This window comes from Erpetoichthys calabaricus, chromosome 17, assembly GCF_900747795.2.
Source record: "Erpetoichthys calabaricus chromosome 17, fErpCal1.3, whole genome shotgun sequence".
NCBI classification, from domain to species: Eukaryota; Metazoa; Chordata; class Cladistia; order Polypteriformes; family Polypteridae; genus Erpetoichthys; species Erpetoichthys calabaricus.
In genome coordinates, this window is record NC_041410.2 from 9,867,781 (window position 1) to 9,893,235 (window position 25,455).

A 25,455-nucleotide genomic window follows, 5' to 3' on the forward strand; every position below is an offset into this window, starting at 1 on the left:
TCCAAGTTTTTGGTTCCACCTAAACCTGATTGCTTCATTGTAATGTGCAGGAGCTTTGTTCCGGTGTTTTTTGTTTGTAGCGTTGGGTGTTTACAGCATGCAATTGGGAACAGTTTTACACTTCACCCTTCCCCGCAACTCCTAGCTCCCTGTTTTTTCTAAAAAAAAATTGTATTTCATCTCATGTTTGCTGTCTGTTGAACCTTTGTTAAACAATCAGAAAAAGTAATGGATCTTGTTGCACCGGATTGAGGTTAGTTGACCAATATGAGGGAAAAATCTGCTGACTGTTTCAAACTTGACAAATGACCAAACACATGAGTAGCTTGTGGTTTGCATAAGGACCACTGTTTTAAAGTTGTATTCATTTGTCAAACTTGGATGGTATTTTATGTTTGTTTTATATTAGAATTTTGTTTTATAACGTGAAAAATAATGATCACTGTTTTCAGCTCGGGTTACCTTGCAGTGACCATTAAAACTGAAGGCGATGGTCTTGGCTTAACATACAGTTAATAGTAAATGCAGTAATTTCCGTATTTTAGTAATAAAGCACAATTTTTTTATTTATTTAAATGCATGGGTATTTGTAAATGCCTGTACAGATTATGTCAATTATACTATTTTTGTTAATTTAACCATATAATGTCATTTAAACTTTCTGTTTGAAGCTAGTGTCATTTTCTAACTACTTACTATATATGGCATAAATCACATCACCCTGGCCAGTAAGTTCATGTTGCCTTATGTGACATGCAGTAGCACCTAATCACAACTTTGCATGGATTTATGTAGCTTAAAATTCTTTTCTTTTTTTTAAGGTGATGTGTAAATGCTGACATTCTATATACCGTACAGTGTGCTATCTTGGAACCACTGGCTTTCATTCTAACAGCATCAGCCTGTGAAATATCATTAAACAGTCTAACCTGAGCTGAAAACTGTGATCTTTCTGTAGTCACACTTGTTTATTTCAGGGTTAAACAAAGCCAGAAATTACTCAAATGTCAAGATTTTGTTTAAGATGTTCTTTTAATTGCCTACTTCATGATCAACACTAGTATGTATTGTGCAGAAGTGACTGTTACATATTTTGAAATACTTGATCTTTCAAATTACTTTGAAAAGTTTCAGATTAGTTATAGACACCATCCATTTTTGTGGCTTTGAAAAGGTTCATCTAAATCTTTGTTTAATAAATGTATTGAGGCAGCTTCTCGGGATGACCTTTACAATTCTTCAGTTGTTAGTAACCTTTTTTTTTTTTTTTTTTTTTTTTTTAATTATCTTTAGCCTGTTATAAAGCTGCACAGCACTGTATCAGCACTGGCATGAGAAAGTTCTTTTTCATAGATTAACTGCGGTACTTCGCAGTTTTACCAGTTTCATGGTGCCAAGCCTTTTTGTAACTCTACTGAGGTAGCAGATTCTTACTATATATTTGTAATGGTCTTACACAGTAAGCTGTGTCTAACAAGCAAATACCTTGCAAACTGTTGCTTATTTTTGAACAGAAGTAAAATGTATGATATTTGTTTTTTGCTGGACCACAAATATAAAAACCAAACAATTATAATGCATTTTTCTTCCACCTTAACTATAATCTTGTGTCGTGGTCTTGAAAAGTTTATTACCATTAAATAAATGCATAATGAAAGACTGCAATTGCTGGAGTGAAGTAAATGGTCACAGTATAGCAGCACACTGAATGAAGAATATTTTATCTACGTTATTTACTCCAAAGTGTTCTATAGTAGCATAGATGTCGTAGATCAGCTGCTTGATAACAATGTGCACATATTTTATAGCATTAAACTAGTGATCTTGCTCAGCTTAAAAAGTCCAGTTTGTGCCTTAAACACTTCATTATACTGCGCCCAACCAGCTTAATTGATCGGATTTGGGAAACATTTTAATGAATGACTTCCTCATGACTGTGCAGAATACTTTTTTGGCTACCTTAGACATGAATGTGCTTTTGGCAGATTTGGCACTACCCAACAAGCAAATTTTGAACCTACTTTGTGAATAAAATACAACGAATTGACAGTTTTAAAGTGTTGATTTTTCTCCGCTTCTTGTACTTTAACACAAGTTTTCCTATTTGTTTCACTTACAAGTTTTGAGTGTTGAATGTTTAATGATTTTGATGCCTTGTATGTACCTATAAACCCATGGATAATGTGACTTTGCGAAATAACCTTTCTAAATACCTGTCCTGTCCATCCTCCTTTAGTACTGACCTTGCACAGACCCTAGTAAATGAATTGGCTGATATTATTTCTAATTAAGAAGTGGCAACAAGTTACTTTTCCTTCTCATATTCTATTATTTCTAAATGTATTCACTGAATTTTCTTTCAAGCTTTCGCACTGTGAAGTTCCCCTTGGGATTAATAAAGTATCTATCTATATCTATCTATCAATCTACAGTATCTATCTATCTATCAGTCTATCTATCAATCATATAGCACCTTTCGTATCTATCTATCTATCATATAGCACCTTTCATATCTATCTATCTATCTATCTATCTATCTATCTATCTATCTATCTATCTATCTATCTTTTCTGGGGTTGTACAGGAAGTAGACAGAAGGAGGAATACTCGGTGGCGTAGCTCGAGTTCGTGCCACTCTGGGTGGGTGGCAGTGTTTCTATTTGCCAGCCTCCAACATATCTGAATATGTTAACCTATTTAAATAGAAAATTAAAATGACGTATAGAGAAAATGTAACATAAATTTTGCATAGATTTATTCATATATAGAGAAACAGCAATACATTTTTCACATATAAATATTTATAAGCATCAACTAGACAAAAATATAGTATAGCCGCACTGATAAGCCATGTTCTGATTATTAGTTTAATGTAATTACACTGCAAAAACCACAAACAGTGTAGTGTACAAGTGATAGGTGGAGATGAGCAAGAACACATTTGGATTGATAACGAAACGAAATTGTAAATTAGTTGTTCATCTTCCTAGAAATTATTATCGGTATAATGTTTATTTTTGTTATTGCCTCATAAATTTCAACTGCTGTTTTTGATGCCGTCACAGAAGGGAAGTCTGAAAATTATTATTTACGCCTTTGTGGATAAAAATCTGAGAATTTTACTTTTTTCATTCATGAGTGATATTTTTCCGAACCCTGCTGCTTACACATGAATTGTACTGAACCTTTTGTCCAATAATGCCGCCCGGGGCGGACCACCCCTAGTTACACCACTGGGAATACTGAAGCCAGGTGTTTCAGCTTCTTTGGTTGGTTGGTTCAAATTAAGCCACCAGTACCACAATGTTTGCAAAGCAAGGAGACGATGGTTGACTCCTGGAGGATCTAGGCATATGATTCTGGTCTTCATCTAGTATGATTTGTGGTGGTTAGGTACAAAAGTGCCTGGAGATATGGCTGGTACTTTAATCTGTGATGAGGTTCAAAAACAGACGCTTTATAAACAGGAATTTCAGAAATAGGCATAGTTCGATTGGCATAGATATATTTCTACACACATTCTAGCAATCAGTAGTTGCAGGATGGTTGTTCTGTGCATTAGGTGGAGAAGTAGCTTGAGAGCTGGAGATACCAACAGTCTTAACAAATTAATCAGGAAAGCTAATTTCTTACCATCTGCCATTACGTTTTAGAACCTAACCTCTAGCTTGACTTTATTTTTTCCTCATGCCATTTTCATATGTCAGTTTTAATACATAGTAGACATATTTATTGTTTATATCTATTTTTAGTTACTTATCATGCTATTCGTTCTTGATTGTTCCAGGCCATACTGCAGTTTTGCAATTTTTATATTTTTAGATTCACCAATACAGTATGGGCATTCATTTTCTTATAAATTTGGATTAAGGAAAAATAAAACTGTTTCACTCTTCTGAGCATTAATTTTCATTTTCTCCCTGCTCAAGCTCTGCAGCCTACAGTCTCTTTCAGTTTGTGTGTATGTATCTATTAATTAAATTAGAATATGCTGCCTCGGGAACATATTTTTTTCTCCCTCCTCTGAAGCACTGTTTTGTTTTTCCTCTTGGAAGTGGGTTAGATGATAGCTCGGGGAACAGTGTCTAAATGTCACTTTGCTGCAAACCAACTAGAGCCTGTTTAACTGGGATGATTCTTGTGCTTGGCTGGTAGGCACAGGTTGACTCAGACTGCAGAGATGAACTGCATTTGTTCCCCCAACCAAAAATAAAAATGACAACGCAAATGTTGACCTGCAGAGCTGACTTTCCTCCAGTAAAAGTGGCTCTGCTAAGAAAATTTTTTGCTTTTGGGTCAGTAGAGCTTATACTTGGGGTGGGGGGGAGTAGAAATGAATTGTAAGTCCTTGTCAGGTTTCAAGATTTGTGTTTTTGTGTGATAGAAAGGGAGTGATGGTAATTAGTGCTTACTGATCTAAATCCTTTCAAATAAACAAAAATAAAATTACTAATGTACAGTATAAGTTGCTATGTTTTTGTAAATGTTTTTTTTTTTACATTTATATTGTCATTGCTAGTATATAATATACATAGGATTAGTTTTAAATGTAGAACAAATTTACCATTAGATCTACATGTTGCCACGTGTAATACTTAATGTAATAAATGTCTGAGGTCATAGTAATAAAAACACAAATTTTTTTATCACTCAAATGCAATATACAATTAAACATAATAAGTGAAATTAATAAATCTGCTTATAAATACATAAAAATCGAACAATAAATATTTAAACTATGTATACACACACACACACACACTTGCAATGAAGATAGTCACAGATGTGGTGGACAGCACTTAAAGACTAACTCATTGAAATCCGCCTTCATTTATATGTAATAAATAACTTAAACAAATAAGATATTTATCTTATTTTCCATCATATATACATAAATGTTAAATTATGTTTCAAACTGTTAATTACACAGATACTGTGTAATGTGTTTTCAGTGTGCATTTTGTTTTCTCAATATTTCTATGGAAGTTCTGCTTTACAGGAAAACAGATTAAAGCTGGTTACGTATCCAGGCTTGCCCAATATTCTTAGAAGACATGCTCTTTAAAAATGTATCTGTTACTGAACTGCTTGTATGCATGTCTCAGAAACCATAATGTAATTTTTTAAATTATTCTTTCAGTCATTTCATTTTCTAACACCCCCCTCCCCCAACTTAGTCCTCAACAGGGTCGCATGGGGTGCTGGAGCCTTAACCCAGCTAGCATAATGGCGCAAGGCAGAAATAAACCCTGGAGAAGGGCGCTAGTCCATCACAGGACAAACACACATACACTCTCTGCAGCCAAATTTAATATCTGCAGTCCAACTAACCTGCATGTCTTTGGAGTGCAGGAGGAAACAGGAGCACCTGGAGGAAACACACACAGAGATGAGGAGAACATGCAAACTCCATGCAGAGAGCACCTGAGACACAAACCCCAGTCTATTTACTGCAAGGTAGCAACACTACCACTGTGCCACCGTGCTGCCACAATACCGTGCTGTTTTTCAATAAAGCAAAAACACTAAATGCTGACTACTTTTTCTGCATTTTCTTTTTTTTTTTATAATAGTTCTGTAATCAGTTAGTGCTATGGCTGCAGTTAATAAATCTTACATTTCTGATGAGGTGTGATTGTAGCTAGGTGGTTGGGGATATTTCAATCTAAAATGTTTGATTTTTCCAAGCTCAGGCCTGTGTAAGAACAGCAATTGGCAGAATTCTATTGAAATATGACTAGTAATTCTGAGTGTTGTCTCCTTGAAGGCTTCTGTGTATATATGTATGTGTGTGTGTGTGTGTATATATATATATATATATATATATATATATATATATATATATATATATATATATATATATAAACACACACACACACAGGGTGAGCCAAAAAGAAGTACATTTCAAATATTTATTCTACAAAAATGCTAAGATAAAATAAATTCTATTACAACACAAGAAAAGGTATGCAAAATACATTTTTTTCACTCTTTTAAAAATTATGTCTTCAAGGTGGTGGCCATCATTAGCGATACACTCTTTGAGACCATTTCTGAATGCTCGCATGACTCATTTGGTCATTTCAAGGGGAATAGCGGCGATTTCCATGGCAAATAGCGTCCTTGAGGGCTTCAAGGTTTTGAGGATGGTGTTTGTATACCTTTGACTTGAGGTAGCCCCACAAGAAGAAATCGCATGGAGTGAGATCAGGTGACTTGAAAAGCCTCACTGACATAACCGCGCAGGGAGGTCAGCTTCCCCAGAAACATCTCCTGCAAAACATGCATGGATCTCCACGCCATATGAGCTGTTGCTCCATCCTGTTGAAACTAGGACTCCACCACATCCATTTCTTCCAGTTGCTTTTCAATGTGACTTTCTGAAGTGACAGTGACCATTGCTCCCCACTCCTCCAACAGTAAGGGCCTACAATGCCAAGTTCTGCAACGGTGCACCAAACTGTAACATGCTTACTGTGCAGAGGTCTCTGAAGTTCACGAGAGTTGGTTTCAGCCCAGTAGCAAAAGTTTTGCTTATTTATGCAACCATTCAAATGGAAATGTGTCTCATTGCTGCACATGACAGTGGCATCCCGATGAGTGGTTTGCAGAATGTTTGTGCACAACTCTCTACGGCTCTCCCAATATCTCTCGGTGAGTTCCTGCACTACCATCATTTTGTATGAATGCAAATTATTGGTACTCATTCAAAATCCTCCTCAAAAACATGTTGTAAATACCTAAGGCAGATGCAGGTTTGCACACTGAACGTCTAGGAGACTGCAAAGTTGATGCCCTTACAGCTTGGATGTTTTCTGCCATTCGTACAGTCCGAGGACGGCCTGGAGATTTTCTGTTCAATGTTGTACCCATCTGTCTAAATTTGGCCACCCACTGAAGAATTGTTTTCCGATTTGGTACGTCACCGTTAGGAGGAATGCTGAAGTGCGTTTGGAAGTCACATTGTGTAGTGATGATTGATTCGTTATTTTTGAAGAACGCTTCGACAGGGAGAGCACAGTGCACACTGGACCAAGGCATGTTACCAACGAAAAACTGTCAAAAGACCGAAACCCACTCGACTGCCCCTACCTCACGCAATGACATTGAGAAATGGGGTACTTCATTTTGGCTTGCCCTTTATATTCATACATACACATGAGAGAGACAAATCTGCTATATATATGTTAAAATGCTAAGGTCTGTGTGTCTGGTCCATCATGGTTTGGCTTTTTGTGTGTTTGATTAGTTTGACTTTTGTAACGTACTTGCAAGAGGAAGTGTGAGTGTGAGACGCACAAGGAGAGGAGTAAATGCACAGGAGGCATGCTGAAAGCCACCTTCATAGATGGAAAGTTTAAAAGCAGACAGAGGAGAGCAAGGTGCCCCAAAATGACAAAATCTGAGATGTAGGAATTTACAGGAACAAACTCATCAGAGAGGAGTGCCAGTGAAGAGAGAGAGGACCTGAAGGTACACGTAGGGCGAAAGATATCAAATATTTTTAAATTTATTCTGTTACCTCTCTTTGACTAGTGTGTATGTTCGTGGCATCCCATAGAAGGTATATCCCCACAGATTTCAACATCCCACTGTATTTGACAGGAGTAACCACTACCACCCTTATGTGATAGCCGTAAGTTAAGATAATATTGGCATAATCTCTGCAGTTAATAGTTTGTTTGGCATTAGTAAAGGGAAAGTTCAAATACTGTAATTTAAGCCCTCTCCACCAGTCAAAATTCTAATATGGTCGCTGTAAAAGACAGAATTATTATAACATTTGTGTGTCGGAATCTCATTGTACTGGGAGAAGAATCAGCTGGATTTTCATTTAAGCCCATAGCCGCCCTAGCACTACCTAGTACAAAGGATTGGAGCTGGCAGGATATAACATGGGCTTTCTCTGCCTTGTGTATCTACCGGAAATGGAAGCAGTCTTGTGGAAACATTTTTTGAGTTAAATTTGAAGAGTAGTGCTTTACAGTGACATCCTAAACAAAATGTGCGTTTTTGTGTGTGAGATTTAACTTCCGTTCTTGTATGCTACAAATTAGTTTAAAAGGTTTTCCGTGTATGTTCTTTTTTTGAAGAAAGGCTAAGCCGTTGCTAAATGGTAAAACCAGGTGTACCTGATTAGCAGGGGCAGTTTTGAAGTCTGCCTCCTTTGACAGTCATATTTTTTGATTTTGTTCAACACCTGTTATTTTTGGGTATTACGCAATTGGCAACTGTTTTCCAGCCGCAGAAAAGCCATGAAGTGAACCATTTTTTTTGCATTTATCATTGCATCTGCATGTTTTTGTAGCAGTACTGCTTGCAGGCCTATGTAAAGCCAAATGGGTGTTAGTTTTCTCTGTTAATCACCATTACCTGCTCCAGATGAGCATCTTCACAACTCAGGGCTGCATGTTTATAAAGTGCTTATATTTTTTTAAGAGCCTGTAATTGTGGCACACAGAAGTAGTAATATATTTGATACCTGAGGATGGGGTTTATTATAGTATAGGTTCTAGATGGGTTAATGGATTACCAATATTAGACTTGCATGCTTTTCATTCCCGTCAGATTTTATGCATGAATGTATTTGAGCTAAGAGCAACCCCCCAGATTTCCCCACCAGCTTTAAATTTAGAACATTGACCTCATTCGCCAATCTTCAGCTTCAGGCAGCGTCTCTGAGGCCAAACATGTTGGGATTTAATTTAATAAGAAGTGCAAGATATCAGAAGTTGTATCCATTTCTATATTGTAATTATTTCCATCAAGGTTTTAAGTGGTTTAAAAAATTGATAGTTTCCTCTTTTGTTTAGGATTTTTTTTCCCAATTTAACCATTATTGAATCTCAGTTTGAAGTCATTGTTCTGTTTTTAAAACTAGTCAAATGTGTAAAATCATACTATATGAATAATCCCAGTTAAATGTAAATCTATTTCTGGTGCACAGGAGCAGCATGTGCATGGAGTCTATAAGTATGATTAGTTAGATAAACTTCACAGCATCACAAGGTGATTTTCAGAGCAAAGAATATTACAATGTAAAGCAGAATGCAGCACAATGAAAACATGCATATCATAAAATAAATTCAGTTTATTTTACAAACTGTACGAGTTGTATACAAAATAATCTGTCTCTAATTCAGGACACGGAACAGGACGGCGCATGTGCCTCTCCTTTTATAGGATGTGTCCTATAAGCAGAACTGTGCAGAGTTTGGGGCAGCTCAAGTGTGTAATATTTGTATCTCAGAAGAAAGTGTAATAAATATAGGCCTACCAAATTCATGGTAGCTTTTTTTTTTTTTATACATTTTGCAGACCTTGATTGTGCTTAAGACAATAGACTGGTAAATAAATATAAGTGCATACCCAAAACTATTGACACTATGCCAATGTGTCTTTTATAAACTGGCTATGATGAATAATGGCACAGTGGGAGGAAGCAACATGTTTATTTTGTTTGTTTAATTGCAAAAGTTTTTTTTCTTGGGACAAGCACACAACTTTCATGATAGTTGAACCCGGAATAGTCCCACTGTGAAGTTAGTTTGTTTAAATTAAGCTATAATTAAGATAAGCACACTTGCTCTAAAGCAGGCATTTCCATCTTATCTAAGCATATTTCATTTACATAAAAATGATGTTGAGTAAAGTCAAGAGCTGTAAAGGTTTGACTTCATCACTTGCTTAATGAAAAATGGATGCAGAATATGTAGAGTTTATAAATCCTTTTTTAGTCTCTTGACTTATCAGTTTTCCTGTTTTGCCTATATATGCTTTTTTTTTGTTATAATTATTCCTCAAATTGGTATATACAGGTAGATGATACTCTGTATGGAAACCTCCGTGCATACTGAAAAAATGTAAAATGAGCACCAGATTAGAATAAAGAACAAGCCACTGAAAATATGTTTCCTAGAAACAATTTCAATTCTATATAAACTGTTTTTCTTGCATGATTATATTTTACTGAATGCAATAATTTTCTGAATACTGTTCTTCTTTATTAAGAGTAATGAAATAACAGTGCCCTCTAGTGGTTGAGGTCTAGACTTACTTTAAACTGTAAAGTTGCATAGAAAGTGATTTCAAATATTGGTCTTTGGCTTTTCTGTGCTGCATTTGTTTTTTCCATATAAATCTTGTAGGTGGATACCCTGCGCCATGCTATACACCAGACGGGAGGATATGAAGACATGGCTGGCAACCCAGTCTACACCCCACGACGCATTGATGTAAGTGTTTTTGTGTGCGTGTGATAAATTTGTGTCTTTGGTTTGTATTCACTGTTACAGCAGATGTTGCTTGATAGCCTCATTTATTTCTGCAATGTTTCACAACTTTCTGTGCTGTTCAACACCAGCCTTACAAAAAAGTTAAAAAAATTTTTGCTGAACAAATACAACGGTATTAACATTGTCACGACTTTTAACTCGTCATATTTACACTACACACATGCAGCAACTACACACCACCTGAAATCCCTGTTCTTTCTCCATGAATGTGCTCAATCTGCTAGAATCTGAGTAAGCACATCCTTTTCTCACAGCCAGTAACCTTTCTCCTACCCCTGTTCTTTTACGCCTGTAGGTAATCCCATCAGTGGAATGCAGACTTATAGCTTTTTTCACTTTTGCCTTTGCTTTTGGCCAACAAAACATTGAAGGTTTGCCTTTGCCTCAAACGAAGTACCTTTTGACATGTACATTTTCACCTCTTCTACTTGTTTACTTGCACTTCAGATGATTCGTCTTTGTTTTCCTGTGATTTAAACACTGCTGCATAGCATTGTTATAGCTTGTAACACTTGTTAAACTAGATATTAGAAATTTCATTCTGGTCATAATATACATAGACATGAAGGTGCTTTCACTTTTAAAGTTGAACTCAGCAGTAAGCACTAAGTGAAGAGCACCACCTTTTAAAGATTGTAATATTTAAAAGTATAGTTCAAACGTTTTTTAAAATACAGTTTAAAAGATAGTTTTGAGCAGCATAAAGAATTCGCCTATAGTAAGCCATTAGTTCCCCAGCATGTGTAGAAACATTTTACTAACACAGTTTGTTTTTTTTAGTTTACATGACTACGGATGGCAGATCATTTCTTCAGGTTCATCTAAGTTAAAACTGAATGGATTACATTCTCCAGTGTAAATGATATCTCCTTTACAATACAGCAATTGTTTGCTTTTCTGAAAAAGCTAACTGAATAGTGTCATGTGCCACACACAAGTCAAATAGTAATAAATTTAAGTGTTAACGATGCAATAAACTTGTCTGTAATGCAAACCACAAACACAAATATCCTGCTGTGACAGTGGAGATTATGTTGTCTTCGTTGGTTACTGCTGACAACATTGCCTTAAAACAAATGATGCACAATTTGACTATTTCTGCTAATTCATCATTTGTTACGAAATCACTCTCTAATACACAATCAATATTTTGCTCAAAGGTATCTAGTTTTTTTGGGTTTTTTTTTTTTTCCTAAAATGCATGCAGCTCTTGAGGTGCCCTGCATATAATAAAAAATGTAAAATGTAAACCATAATGTGTGTTTTGGTGTAGTGCTATTTACAGGATACTCCCGTTAAAATTTTAATAAATATGCATGATATTTTAATATAGTCCATATTGGGTAACATCTAAGATATAATGGGCCTAGAGGTAAAGCGTTTGCACACATAAGCAGTTCATCCACACAAGTTCACCTGTAATCATTTTGAACACTACACTTTACACTGACAGCTAGGCTTTCTGACTCTGACCTTCACAACTCCAGTGGTTTCCGAGTTAAAGTTCACAGTTAGTTACATCCTTATAGAGTTAGATACTAGTACTACTACCAGACCTATAATGTCCTTCCTTATTTTGTCTGTATCAGTTGTACTTTAGTTTAAGAACATTTATGTCCGAGAGAATGCCCAGTGGGGACTGGAGAGTTATTTGCCCTGGAACCCTGACCACCAGACCTTCTCATCGAATTTAAATTTAGAGACTTTAAAAAACAATTCTGTATCCTCTTCATTATATATCTATCTTATGCAAGTATCCATTATTTATTCTGCATTCTATTTATTCATTATTATTATCTACTTTTGTGTTTTGTTTTGTTTTTTTTTTACTTGGTTTGTAATTATTTCATTGATTTCTTATAAAGCACTTTGAGCTGTATGCTTTGTATTAAAATATGCTATAGAAATAAAGTTTGTCAGATTTCAGGGATGTAAAACTGAATTTGTCAGTATAGCATTTTCTCTTAGAGAACAGCTAAATATAAGAACAAACTATTTTTATTTGCATTTTACTGTTTATGTGCCTAATTTGGTATGCAGGAAATCAGGCCATTTAGCTTACAGTATGCGTTTCTTTTTCAGTATTTCTCATTACAACAGAAGTGTTATTCACACCTGGCCTCAGAAAAATAATAATGCATATAATTCATATAATATAATAATTAATTATGAAATTTAATTTGATAGGTTTATTTAAGGCCCTTAAAAAGATACCACCACAGCCTCATGTTAAGGAGGTGGTTTGTAGTATAGGTCTCCTAGAAATTATGCGTAAAATGAAACCTGATTTGCATATAATAAAACAACTCAAACAGGTTTATTCACAAAATTTTCCAGAAGGATATGTGAGTCTTATATTGCCACCTAATATGGAACCATTCCAAGAGCTTAGAGCTGAATGGTTCGAATTAATTGATAAGGAATATGAGACTGTTGAGGGAGTAAAAGCGATAGGAGCCACAGGATATAACTTCTTCTTGGACAAATTTTATGAGGAAAATAAAATTTTAAAATTTTGTAAAATGGAACCATCCTTAGCATTTGATGCTTTGGTAGATTTGGCAATTTATTTTGATAGTTCTAAAATAATTCCAATTACTAAAAATAATTAAACTGTCTACCCGTTGCCCAAAGACTAAACTTAAAGTCAGTAGAAAGGGCAGCCCTGATGCTAAGAGAGTGTTTTTATTAATAGTTTTTTGGAGTAGCATTTACCCTACATATGCCTAATGTTAAGATTGAAATGGGTCCCTAATCTTAAGATTTATTTGGGTGCTAAACTGGCTCTGATATTTAACAGGAAAGGCCAGGATGTACTCTATAATTCTTATTATCCCTTGGATCATAAACTAAGTTTTTGGAAAGTCTTTATTTACCCTAATATATTATGTCATTGGTATGGGACTGTGATTTTACCTAATTTTTAAAGTAATTTATTTATGGGTTTTATGTAGTCTTATCTTAGTGATATTTATTAAAGGGATCATGAAGGACTAACTGATTGAATAAATACTAGAGAATCTTTGTGCATCATAAAATTAGTATTAATACTCACGGTCTGTGTACCAGTGTAATAGCCTTCCCCCAATAGGGGGGAGGGAGTATTCTCCAATAACCCTACCTTATAATGAATTTTGTAACATACATTTGGCAACAAAATACAACATAATGTAATGTACTGTTTTCTAAATTAAAATCTATCAGTTGATGCTGTCAATATTGCTTACATACTTATTACTTGTTATTTAGCTGATTCCTTTCTCCAAGGCGTCTTACAACATTTGAGAGATATAGTTGGTTCCGTTTTTTTTTTTTCTTTCTTTGTTTTTCCAGTTGAAGCACAAGCAGGTGAAGTGACTTGCTCTTGGTGACACAGTGTCAGCGGTGAAATCTGAACCCACCACCTCAGGGTTTGAAGTTCACCCACTATGTCACACTGTCTGCCTTACATCATAAAGTTTTTTTTTATGTCATATTTATACTTTTACGATTATTTTAGAATCCATATTGGTATTTTGTGTACATTTAGTTGCTTTACAAAGTTGTTTTTTCATAAATATAGTTGATGAAAGTTAACATTCTCAAACTGATTTAATGCAATATAGAGCTGCAATGGACTGGAGCCTCTCCGGCTAACATAATTATTAAAGGAGCTGTATAATATAATGAAAACTGCTTACTTCTCTAATTCTCTCTCTCTAGGCCAATGGCAGCTGGCAAGATGGAACTTCTTCCTCCGTGACATCACCCCCCGGAGGTCCAGGGAGTGTTCACTCAGACACGTCTAACTGAGCTCTTCCACATTACCAAATGAAACCAAGAAGCGAAAATTAAATAATAAAGAAACGATAACAAAAAGGCACCATAAAACGCTCATTCACCCGCCACTGCAAATGACTGTTTCAATGTTGCCATCCATCACACACTTTCCACCCAGGATTCAAGAAACAGATGGACAGAAAGCTGACAAAGCTGGAACTATGATCTTCATATTCTATATGTATTTGAGCTGCAGACTGGCATCTAGCAGACAGAGGAAAACTAACATTGCCTCTGTGTTTGAAAAGTTATCAGATAAGCAGGGCACTAGGTGATGCTGTGCTATAGTGGGGGGGGGGTTTTTAGGTTTTTTTTTTTTTTACGTTCGTCTCTCCCACCCACACATTCCTGTTACCTCCCTGAACAAAACTCTTTTTGAGTTGATGGGACAGCTAATGAGTTCAACATGTCCTGGAATTAGTACTGGTCACATCGTAGAGGGAGAAGTTTTTGGAATGCATGACACCATCATACCAGGTGGGTGGGATGGGTTTGTGGCACTTTTTGTCTTTTCTGTGCAGATTCTGGTGTGGCCACTATGACTGTTAAGCTGTGCCCGTGAGACTCTTCCCCTCCAATAAGCACTGATGAACCAGGATTAAAATGATACAAAGTGGATCTTGGATAGTCGACGTATGTTGGATGTGAGGGTTTCCATATTGAAATTTTAAAATGGATTGTTTCTTTATTTTCTTTTTGCTGCAGCAGCCAGAACATGGAGAGAGCTTCTGTGGACAGCATTCTATATCACTGACTATCTAACCTTGTGCCCTGCTTTAATAGACAAAGAACTAAAAGAAAGGAAAAAAAAAAACAAACAAACCAGGGTTTAAAAATAGCTTTCACAGCCTAGAAAATCGCTTCTGATATTATGAATACACCAAATGGATTTCTCCTTTTCTATGAAATGTTTCAGTTGTTGCTGTATAGAATTTTTTATTTGTCTAAAATTAATATTGCCTTCATTGTCAGATTCAGAGGGTTAATTTTAAGAGAGGTTTTGCTGTTTTTTTCTGTGTGTGTGTTTTTTTGTTTTTTTTTAATTATTTTTTTCTTTTTTATTTGTGACCATGTAGATATTGGGCAGGTTCTGTTTTACATTGTGGGGTTTTTGTTTTGTTTCTCAGAATAGCCCTTGTAGCTGCTGTCTAGAGGCTTGGTGGACTCTTGCCCCCTTTTCTTTGTTAAACCCAGTGATACAACCACATTTCTGGTTATGTTGTCATTTTTTCCCTTTAAATTCTACTTTTATGTAGCCCAGAACCGTTAAGAAATATCAACTGTGTCAGGATTTGTGTTTCTGTGGTGAGTTCTGCTGCCGCTTTAATCAAACTCACTGAGAGGCATTTGAAGGAGCAATACTGTGCATGCCAGCACTGTGTGTCAGGAGACTATGCTTTATTGCTAGACAGAGAGCAAGCATACACTACACTATAACAATACCAGGTTTATGTAAAAGATTTGTTAAAGTAATGATGAAGCACACTAACATATCGCCTGATACAAATTTGCTACAGCATAACAAATGTCCGATCCACTGACCAGAATATCTATCAGTTTAAGTGGGGGCCAATTGGCTTTGACTAATACTTTATAGTATTGCATTTGTATATTGTTTAAAGATGTTCTCGATGTATTGTATTTTAAACAGAAGGTTAGTACACTGATGGAAAATGCATATATCAAGCAAACATGGAAGCAGTGTAAAATGACACCGTGATGGTTTGTTATAAATTGATGGCCAGATGCACTGCTCAGCTAGTTATATAATGAAATGCCTATCTGCATTCAAGTAATGATGAAGCACGTTATTTATTTATTTTTTATTTTTTATTTTTTTTACAAAGAGCAACACCATACACACCAGCTCTGTATGGCAAGGCTAGGTGTGTTTTCGTTGATACAGAGATACCGTATTAGAGTGGTCATCAGGCATATTTATAATCTTACTACCTAATAGAGATGTTATATTTTAATGCAATATTCGGGCATGCAGTAGCTCATTACTGAACATTTAGTTATATATAAAGTGCTGGTCATGTACACATAATAGAACATCATAAAACATCATGTGTACAGATGATAAAATCAGTTAAATACTGTAATTGGCACATTGTAAAGATATAGTTTGTGTCAAGCATACTGACTAACACATCCCCAGAGAGAGGTGCTGTATTCTGAAACCAAGGTTGCAAGCACTATCCAGCATGTTAAGATGTCCTTTGTCTTTATAGTACATTGTGGGTCAAGAATGGCAGTTGCGACAGTCTCTTGAATAAGAGACATATTTACAATCTTTTGTTGTCCGTTAAAGAGCCCAATAAGGAACTAAGCAAGGATTTTCATCCAGCCTGATTAGATCAGACTCTTAGACTGTTTTCCTCATACTTTGAATTTATAGCACAATTCAGCCAGTTCATGGTGTGATTCCTAAGTGGTATTTATAACACTGTCGAGTTAATCTAGAAAATCAAATGAATTCATTTGGGTTGGGTTCTTGGACTAAATTGAAGCCCAAAACATGCAGTTGCAGGCAGCATGTGTGTAGAGAGTTCCATCTTACTTACATTGGCCACTTTCACATCTTTAGATGCTCAAGTCTGACTTGAACTTTGTAGACACTAATCAGCATGCCATTAGCCTTTTGAAAATCACTGTCTGTGTCTAACTAAGTAGCTCCTTGTCTGTTCACAACCCCACCAAACCATTGAGAGCCTGGTCACCTTCCTGCCTCGTTTCATTTTGCATGCCTGTGTTACTAATATAGCACCAGGACCATTTGCACCAAGCCATACCACAAGCCAATTTGAAGACTCTGGTCACTAGACGTAGCAGTGCTTGAGAAGACCATGTCCTAAGAGCATTATTTTCCTGATAGCTCACCAGCGAGTGCTCAGGTGAGCATTGTTTTTGTATTGCAAAGTGTGCCTCAGAAGTTGTTTTTTATTAGTAGGTTTATTAGTTTAGTTCTGTTAATTCTATTTATTGTGTTTTCTCATTTTTCACCAAGAAGTGGAAAGGCATCTAATGACATAGATAGTGGGACGGCACAACAAAGGTGCCCATAGACTAGGGTTTGATTCCTGTCTGGGTCACTGTGTGGAAACTCAATGTGGGGGTTTTCATGTCCTCTCAGTGTAAATATGGAGGAGATGCGCATTTCCTCCTTCATCCAGAGGCAGAGTGGATCTGATGCTGCCAGAATATGCACTGGCTAACACAAACCCTGTATTGAGCTAGAAGGGTTCAGGAAATCAAACGAATGTATAAATGGCTGGTAACCAAGAACCTTATAAACCTCAGATGAGGTTAGTAGAGGTTTTCTAGTTTTGCTAAATTTATATTTAGAATTTGTGGTTTCAGTAACTGATTGAGGGATTGCTTAACATCAGTTTTAACTTGACAGTTTAGTTAGTGGCAAAGGGACACACAATGAATGTGGATTTGTCATTGGTATTAGCACCCCCTAGGCCTGGATGTCACTTATGGGTGTTTTTTTTTTTTTTTTTTTAAATGAAAGTGCAAATTTAATACTAACTCCAAGTGTAAAAATAACATTTTTCTTTAATTTGACTTTATTATACAGTGTAAAAAAACTGCTAATTGTTCACATTGATTATTTGTCATCCTCCTTAATGGATGTAGCTCTCTAGTGTCACTGTGTTTCTGAAATGATGTGGCACGTTATTGCTCAAAATATTTTTCATCATGGGGATTTTTTTTAAACCGTGTACACTGATGTGCACTGGCTCAGTGGTTAGTACTGCTGCCTTATAGGTTAGAGTCTCTGTCTATTCACCATCTGTGTCTTCCTGTGTCCACATGAGATTACTGCAGCTCTTCTAGATTATTAACTTGCACCTCTTTGAGCTGTTTATTGGGCAACAGCAGTTTTGGCTCAGAATGGCTTAGTTGGGGTGTGTAAGAATAATCTTATGATGGACTGGTGATCCATTTTTGACTTTTGTTTTTTTTTAATATACTTGTACCAGATGCTCTAGCTGGCAGCAAAACTGTAATGGAATAGTGGCTTAATAAAATGGATGAATAGGTTTTTATGGAGTAACCATAAAAAAAAAAGGAAAATGTATCCAAAAGAAATAGTATCTCACCTATAGGCTTAATGACAAGATGTAATATTTGGAATTGAATGAGGGCATCCACACCTCACAGCATATACAAAAATTATTTGCATGTTTCCCCACAATAAGCAACAACCCTGCCGATTACTGGAGCAGCTAAAGTTTTCTTGTCAGACCTCTTGGCTATATAGAATTCTTTTTATTCTTACTTTTATTTGTATAGTATCTACAGTAAACATTACTGTTTTTCTCCTGCTGGTTAGTTTTGAAATTTAAGGTAGAGAAATGGATTAAAAAGAAAGGAAAAAGGGCAGTGGAGTGAAGCTCTCCCAGGCACAGGGGTGTTAAGGTGGCCACTTGCTGGTATAACGATGGAGAACACCCACCTTAAATTACCAGTTGTTTATGTTGTAGCTTAAAGGGACGTCCATTGTGGAATAAAGATGTCGAAGGGGCAGCTGTAACTAAAAGTGGAGTTTTAAAGTGGATTTCTTATCTTCTACTCACATTCACTGTGATCACGATTCTTGTGAAGCAGGTCACTCAAGAACCCTCTTTTCACATCGGTGGTTCAGGTTCTTTTCCCTTTGCTCAAATGAGAGGAGGGGGAACATTTCATGAAATGGGGTCCTAACTCAGTAGGCTACAGTGCCTTCTGGCGGCTTCTTCCTGTTTTCTGCCAGCCTCTTGGTGAATTCATAAATATAACGAATACACAGTCTATTTTGGTCAAGCGATACTATATGTCTTGAAGTACATTTATGCTGATGTTAAACAGGTCACCATGCCTCTGTTAACACTTGTACTTAATTCATCAGAATCAAAAGCTTCCTTAACACTAAAAAGTAAATCATCACGTAAGATGAGATTTATATACTAAAAAGGTTTTGAACTTTGCTCTTCGGTTTACTGCTAAGTGGTAAATGTTGTGTTTTTATCTAAAATATGAACAAAACATACAAATATTTAATCAAGTAAATTTTAAACCTTTTTTAAAGCAATACGTTTAGTCTTCATTAAAATAAAATCATTTACGACTACTCTAAAATGGGATAAGAGGCGGAACAGTTTTAAGACCAAATATATTTCTCCTCCAAATGTCTTTGTTTTATTATTTTTATCTGTTAAGCTCAAATAAACTTTTAAATCTTTTTGTTAACAATGTAGCTTCCCAAATACATTTTTTTGTCTAGTGGAGATGGGGCACACTTTTACCTCTGGAGCTGCCAGTTTGAGTGGAAGGGAATTCGGGTGGCGTACAAAACACTGGCACCTCAACTCACCTCCTGGTTGGGGGGTCTCTCTACTTTCATTTAAATTGAGGATTGAATTGTCTTCTGTTTTTTTTTTTTTTTTTTTTTGTTCTACTTGTGCCTTTCTTTGGAAAAACTTTTTGTGTTGCTTGTGAAAGTGATGGAGAAAGGGTACCGAAAAAGAGATGGTACAGATAAAACAAGAAATGCTTTTGATAAAAAAAATAATAATAATAAAACTGTACCTGTAATATATTACCAAGCTGTAGTAATATTTTTGTCTACTTGTACTACAGGATTAAATTAAAATTTAATTGTTTATCTTTTTTTATTTAGTGGGCTGCCCACACAGATATTAGGCTATGGATAATTCTGAGATTTTTGTTCCTGTGTGTGTGATTGCTCTTAATCCTTAAAATATAGCCTGGCAGCACTACCTATGATCTGGATGGAGTAATTCTTTTTTTCTTGCTACCTACAATATTCCTTTTATATGGAGCAAAGATATATAGTTGTTTTTTTTTCTGTCACCTATACAAAATATGATCTGCTGTGTGGCAGAGCTGCTGTGGTCCAGTTGGTATTGACAGAAATGGACATTTGCTGCTGTAAAGTCTTCCTTAAAACAAACAAACAAAAAAAAAGGGGGGGGGGGGTTATGGGTTCCATGTTTTGCAGTTCTGGCCAGACTTGCAATTTGAGAAAGTAATTAACCCTATTGGCCTCATTTTTGTAATGTGGCAGACTTGAGAATAAGGCCTGGAGAGATGCAGCATAATCATGTGTGTTGTGCCTGGTGCAAAGTCTGAATTGTTAAAACAAAAGTAAACAGAATACTTTTTCAAATTTGAATTTTTGGGGCCTATAATGTTTTTTTTTTGAGGTTTAAGTGAAGTCAATGTAATTAAAATAGCATATGAAACATGTATTGCAATGGTTCCTTTCTCCTTGTGTTTAATTTTTTTAAGCCTACAGATTCTAACCGGAATTTTTAAGGTATTTTGCAGTTTACATTAAGACTGTGCCTCGGTTGGATATCAATTATGTCTTTGTTTTCCCCACATAACACAACTCGTACCTGAAGAATGCTTTTAATTTAAAGAAGTGTGATTGCCTTCTTTGCTGGAAGATGATGCCATTATCTGGGCTATTCATGCAGAGATCTGCATGGCATACAGCATTGAATTGCAAGAAAGAAAAAGAAAAAAAATCACTTGGATTATTTATTAGTAGAGCTGTTTAGCCGTTTATAGTAGTTACACCCTAAAGACATGAGCAGTGCTCGTCACTAAGGTATCGAAAAGCATTGCACAGATTCTGTTTTTTGCTAAGTCCTAAACTGGCCAAAGTGCTTCTCTACTTCTCTGGATGTCCTGTTAGAGGTCTGTTTTACAATCTGGATCAGTAATGCTGGGAGGGAAAGGGGCGGAAAACAAAAGTGAGGTTGTTATTGGGTGTAACTGCCTAATGGTTAAGTATGCAAGCTTGAAGACTGCAAGATCTGTTCCCATTGCTGTAAACTTAAATGTTCTAAGCTGAATGAAACCTATGTTGAGTTGTAAGAGGAGGCTTTATCATTTATAGACTGAGGCAATGAATGCAAATACCTAGTTGCTTCAAAGCCATATTAAGATATTGCTTGCTTCCTGTAAGATCTGAGATTTTTGTATCTTTTCTGCACCACATTCAGGATGACTCCTCCTCAGTTTATTATCATGGTCCAGAATAGAACAAGGCCTTATCAGCAGGTTTTGTTTGACACTGGTGCCTGCTCTTACCTTCCATAAACCTCTACTGACCCCATAAGCCACTTTAGGCATGTTAACATCTGTCTCTCTGAAGCAACACTGCTCTCGGTTCTGCCTTTTCCATGAATAGTTGCGTGAAAGATGTAGGAAATGAAATGAAGAATGGAAATAACTTTGCCAAAGTTGCCTCAGTAATTCAAGGAAATCTGAGTTTGTTTGCATTTGTTTTAACACATTTTGGCACTTGGTGGCCACTTCTAGTAGGCAAGTTACTGTTCTGTTTCTTTTTGTATTGGTTTCTTTCATAATATGAGCATATTTAAAAAATATTTTCGTTTTAATTATTTAGGCAATAGGGGAAAATAGCATTGATAATAAAAGGTCTATTTAATATACAATGTTTTTCTTTAAGTGCAGAATGAGAACAAAAGAATTCTACTTTCTGTCATTACTGTTGGTGAATTTATTTTGTCTAATACACACACATAAGGATTAGTACCCAAAATTAAATTTCTGAACACATCATGACAGCCCAAACCAAAAATGGAAATATGTGAAAGAAATCTACACCATACATTGCATACTTCCACAAGCAGTTGACATTTTTTATATGCTTTTAGGTTCTACTAATTTTATAGACACACCTTTCACGTTATCTTCCTGTTGGATGTGATGTTTTCAATTTTAGAGATGTCTTGTTAATTGTAATTTTAAAAAATATATAAATTAGAAGAAATTAATATCAGTTGAATACAAATCCAAAGGTTGTTGGTACATTTTGTTTTTATCTGCCACCCTCAGTCCTGTTCAACACTTTTGTTTTCCTAGCTTTAGCTGAGGCAGCAGTGTTCATATCCTAACTAGAGGTGGGCAGAATGTTCATTGTTTTCACAAACCCTTTTTAGAAAGATGTTCTTTTTTGTTTCTCATTCCAGGTACCCAATTGTGTGTTTTCTCTTAGTGTGTATGTGTTTTTTTTTTTTTGTTAATGAAAATTAGCTGATATCTTAAGTTCTGCTCACCTCTAAGTTTGTACAAAATAAGAGTAATTATTAAAGTTGTAACAAGTTTCTTTTTTCTGTCTTTGACGGAGAAATTACTGTTTTGCTAATAATGCACTGTACATTAAATCATTTTTACTACTTGATTTATTTTTAGCCGTAACAATATTAAACAATAATGTGGTTTAAAATGAAAAGGAGAGATGTTTTTGGCATCCTTTAACACTGTGCTTTTCTTTGTAGTTTAGCCATATATACTGTGTGTGCAAATGAAGGGTTGTGTTTATTAAGTAGAGGAACGTCATGACGTACAGTACAGCAGTCCAAGTTGCCAGTTGTGCTTTTAACATTTATATGGATTGCCAAGAAAACGCACTGGGAAAAAATGCTGCAGAAGAAAAAGAGATCTAGGTTCTGAGAGCAGTCATTCAGTTCAGAGAAGCTCACCAATATCTCTTCACCTTATAAATGCATAAAGATATCAAGCTTAGGTTTGAGGGTCTCCTATACTGTGTTAGCTGCGTTACTGGGTTCTGGACCTTTGTACCATATCTACAGTTTTTCCTTGCATGAAGAATTGAAAGTAATTGTATCCCATTTTACGATCGCTTTGTGTGCACAGAGATTCCTGTTTTGTGAAGGGCTGTGTTGTCAAATGTCACATTCGTTTGAATGCTGTAATTTTAAACAACTTGTGCGTGAGTTGTGTTTCGTATATCCATTGTGAAGTAAAAGTTACATTAATAACAAATACTAAAAAAAAACTAGAGGACAAATGTATATGCAGCACCTGGAATGTTAATCTATACTTATTTTTAATAGGAGGATTGGAATCTTATTTTTTTTCGCAACTTTGACAGACTTACCCCAGGTTTGTTTATTCTGTGTTGAAAGTAGAAGTTGAAATTAAAAACAATGGAAACAAATTGGAGCATTACTGACACTCCTCAAGGTGCGTCATGGTGCCTAGTTGGGAAATGTCTGTTCTATTGTATGATCTGATTTAATTTTGAAATATGTTTAAAATCTCAAAGAAGAAGAAAACGAATGAGTAGGAAACTTGCAAACCTGGCTATTTAAATTCAAAACACATCCAATCACAAAACGTGCAAATCTGTGCGTGCAAAAGAAAAAGGTGAAATGTAATTATGTCTGTGTATTCGAGTCTTATGGGTAGTATCTTTGTGTGTGGATTTGCATGTGAACTGAGTGTTGTTAAACCCTTTTAAGAATATTGTCCAGAGTAACGTGCAGTTCAGCCTGGTTGGTGAGTCGGCGTTAGCATCCGACCCCCTCCAAGTCTGCGTTGGATTAAGCCGAGTTGACAAGGTATGTATGTTTAAAGCCACCGATTTTAAATAGGGAAGGAAGAAAGGAAAAATCAGTGCCTCGTCCTGTGTTTGCTCAGCAGCCGCAGAGGCAGATATCTGCTATCAAATCTATTTTAATAGAAACACATGAACTCTTTCAGGGCTGATGTCAACTTTTGTCAAAAGGAGGAGTTGACGATGGTAATCAACTGTACACTGAAAAAACCAACCGTTATGTTTTAGTTAGACTCTCGTTGCTAGAAGGAAAGTTAGCTTCATTGGTTTGACCGAGATTTCCTGTGGTCCTGTGAGTAGTAAGGCACAAACAAGAGCATGAATGGCGCCGACATAATGCTGAGAGATCAAAGTGATTGAATAAAGCAAACTACTGCATGGACAACGCTTTGCCCATTAACTCTGAACTGGACTGTGACTTGTCGGCCTCCGATTTTGATACAAGTGATTGAAAACGAATGTGAGGTTTCAGCTTCAGTTGACTGGTCCCCAGCTAATCACGGTGCTGAACGGGTTCATGTAGCTGATACACCTATGGCAATATCCGCCAGGGAGGAGATAAGAGGTAGAAACTAGATTGTGATGCACTGTGACCGTGATTGCTGCCACCTCAGCCACGTGAAGACAGCTTGGCAGCAAGCCTGCCGCACATTCTTCTCAAACTGGCTGCTACAGCATGCAGCAACAGATGTTTTATCTAAATTTCTGTGTGAAACCATTCCTTTTCAGAAACTGTTTTTTGAAAAACTATTCAGTCCTCAAAGAGATAACGAGCATTTAGATAAAGAGGTGTGTGTTTATGTGCACAATTAAAAATTCAGTCTGAAAAACGTATAAACAAACACACTCATAGTGGCATCTACCTAAACTGTGACAGTTTTGAATTTTAACGTGATACGGGTTTTTGTCTATACTACCCACCACTAATCAAAGTAATCCTCCAAATCATAATATTCACAAAATCGCTTTGCTTTAACCTCCAAAGAGGTTCTAATGTATGCATAAGAATAAGTTATTCAATGTTCAGGTGTCAGCTTTCAGTATTCGCAATTACCAGCTGTTTATACAGTCTGTAGTTCTGTAATTCCCACCTAAACATGGTGAACACTAAACACGGAGGTTGAGATAAAAAGACGACCAGATAAGGAGCGGTGACTTAATGAATTAATAGTATGTTCTGTCTGTGGGTCACATTTTAACTCCATTCTGTTTCATCGATAGGTTACCTTTGGGTTGTGCTCCACGTCACAATCACAAATTGGGAACAAGGTCAAGTTAAGTGACAGCCTTGGCATCATGCAGACAACTGATGGCAAATGAAACCACAATCTCATTATATACATACAGTATGCATGTTAGACATGACAAGAAAACCTGCAGTGCACGCGATTTCCCTGTGTCACACCCTCCATGAATACGGCACTGTGGACCTGTTTTAATTCAGCTTTTCTTAATAAAATAAAAAGAAAGTCTTCTTAGTGAAAGCCTGCTGCTGTTGGCATGGGGCTTAGATATGGGCTGTTTGCTGCTTGTTCCAGCTAACGGAGGAGTTCAATCCAACAAGCATTTGGCTTTTTTCTTCTGAAATGTGAAGTGTTAAGTCTCAAACAAATTACTGCTATACTTCCTTGAATGATAGGCCGGTGAGAATTGTTTTCTTGATTCCATTAAATAGGAAATAAATGACAATGTGTGTTATTTACTTAGAGACCTTTTTCTCACTTCAGCCAGTGCTGGAACTTTCTGATTAAAGAAGTGACAATTTAAGGAGGACGGAGGAGCAGGATTACTAAATTAGCTGAACTGCTGCGAGGATATTTGTGTTTTGTCAGTGATAACTTGATGCTTTGTATTTTATAGTTTTTTGAGTTTTTTTTTTTTTTTTGAGTGTGACCATGCCTTTTTAATTGCCTGTGCCAAGAATCTATTTGA

At 36.1% G+C, this 25,455-nt stretch overlaps 1 protein-coding gene across 4 annotated transcripts in view; it reads left to right on the forward strand.

Moving 5' to 3' along the window:
* pbx4 (pre-B-cell leukemia transcription factor 4) overlaps window positions 1–19,767 on the forward strand; it is a 216,894-nt gene extending 197,127 nt beyond the window's left edge. For all 4 annotated transcript variants that reach the window (XM_028823602.2, XM_028823599.2, XM_028823600.2 and 1 more), the window contains 2 exons: window positions 10,149–10,235; window positions 13,998–19,767. In XM_028823602.2, the coding sequence (XP_028679435.1) occupies window positions 10,149–10,192 (44 nt within the window). In that variant the 3' untranslated portion in view covers window positions 10,193–10,235; window positions 13,998–19,767. The remainder of the gene's footprint in view (window positions 1–10,148; window positions 10,236–13,997) is intronic.
* The last annotated feature ends 5,688 nt before the right edge of the window (window positions 19,768–25,455 follow it).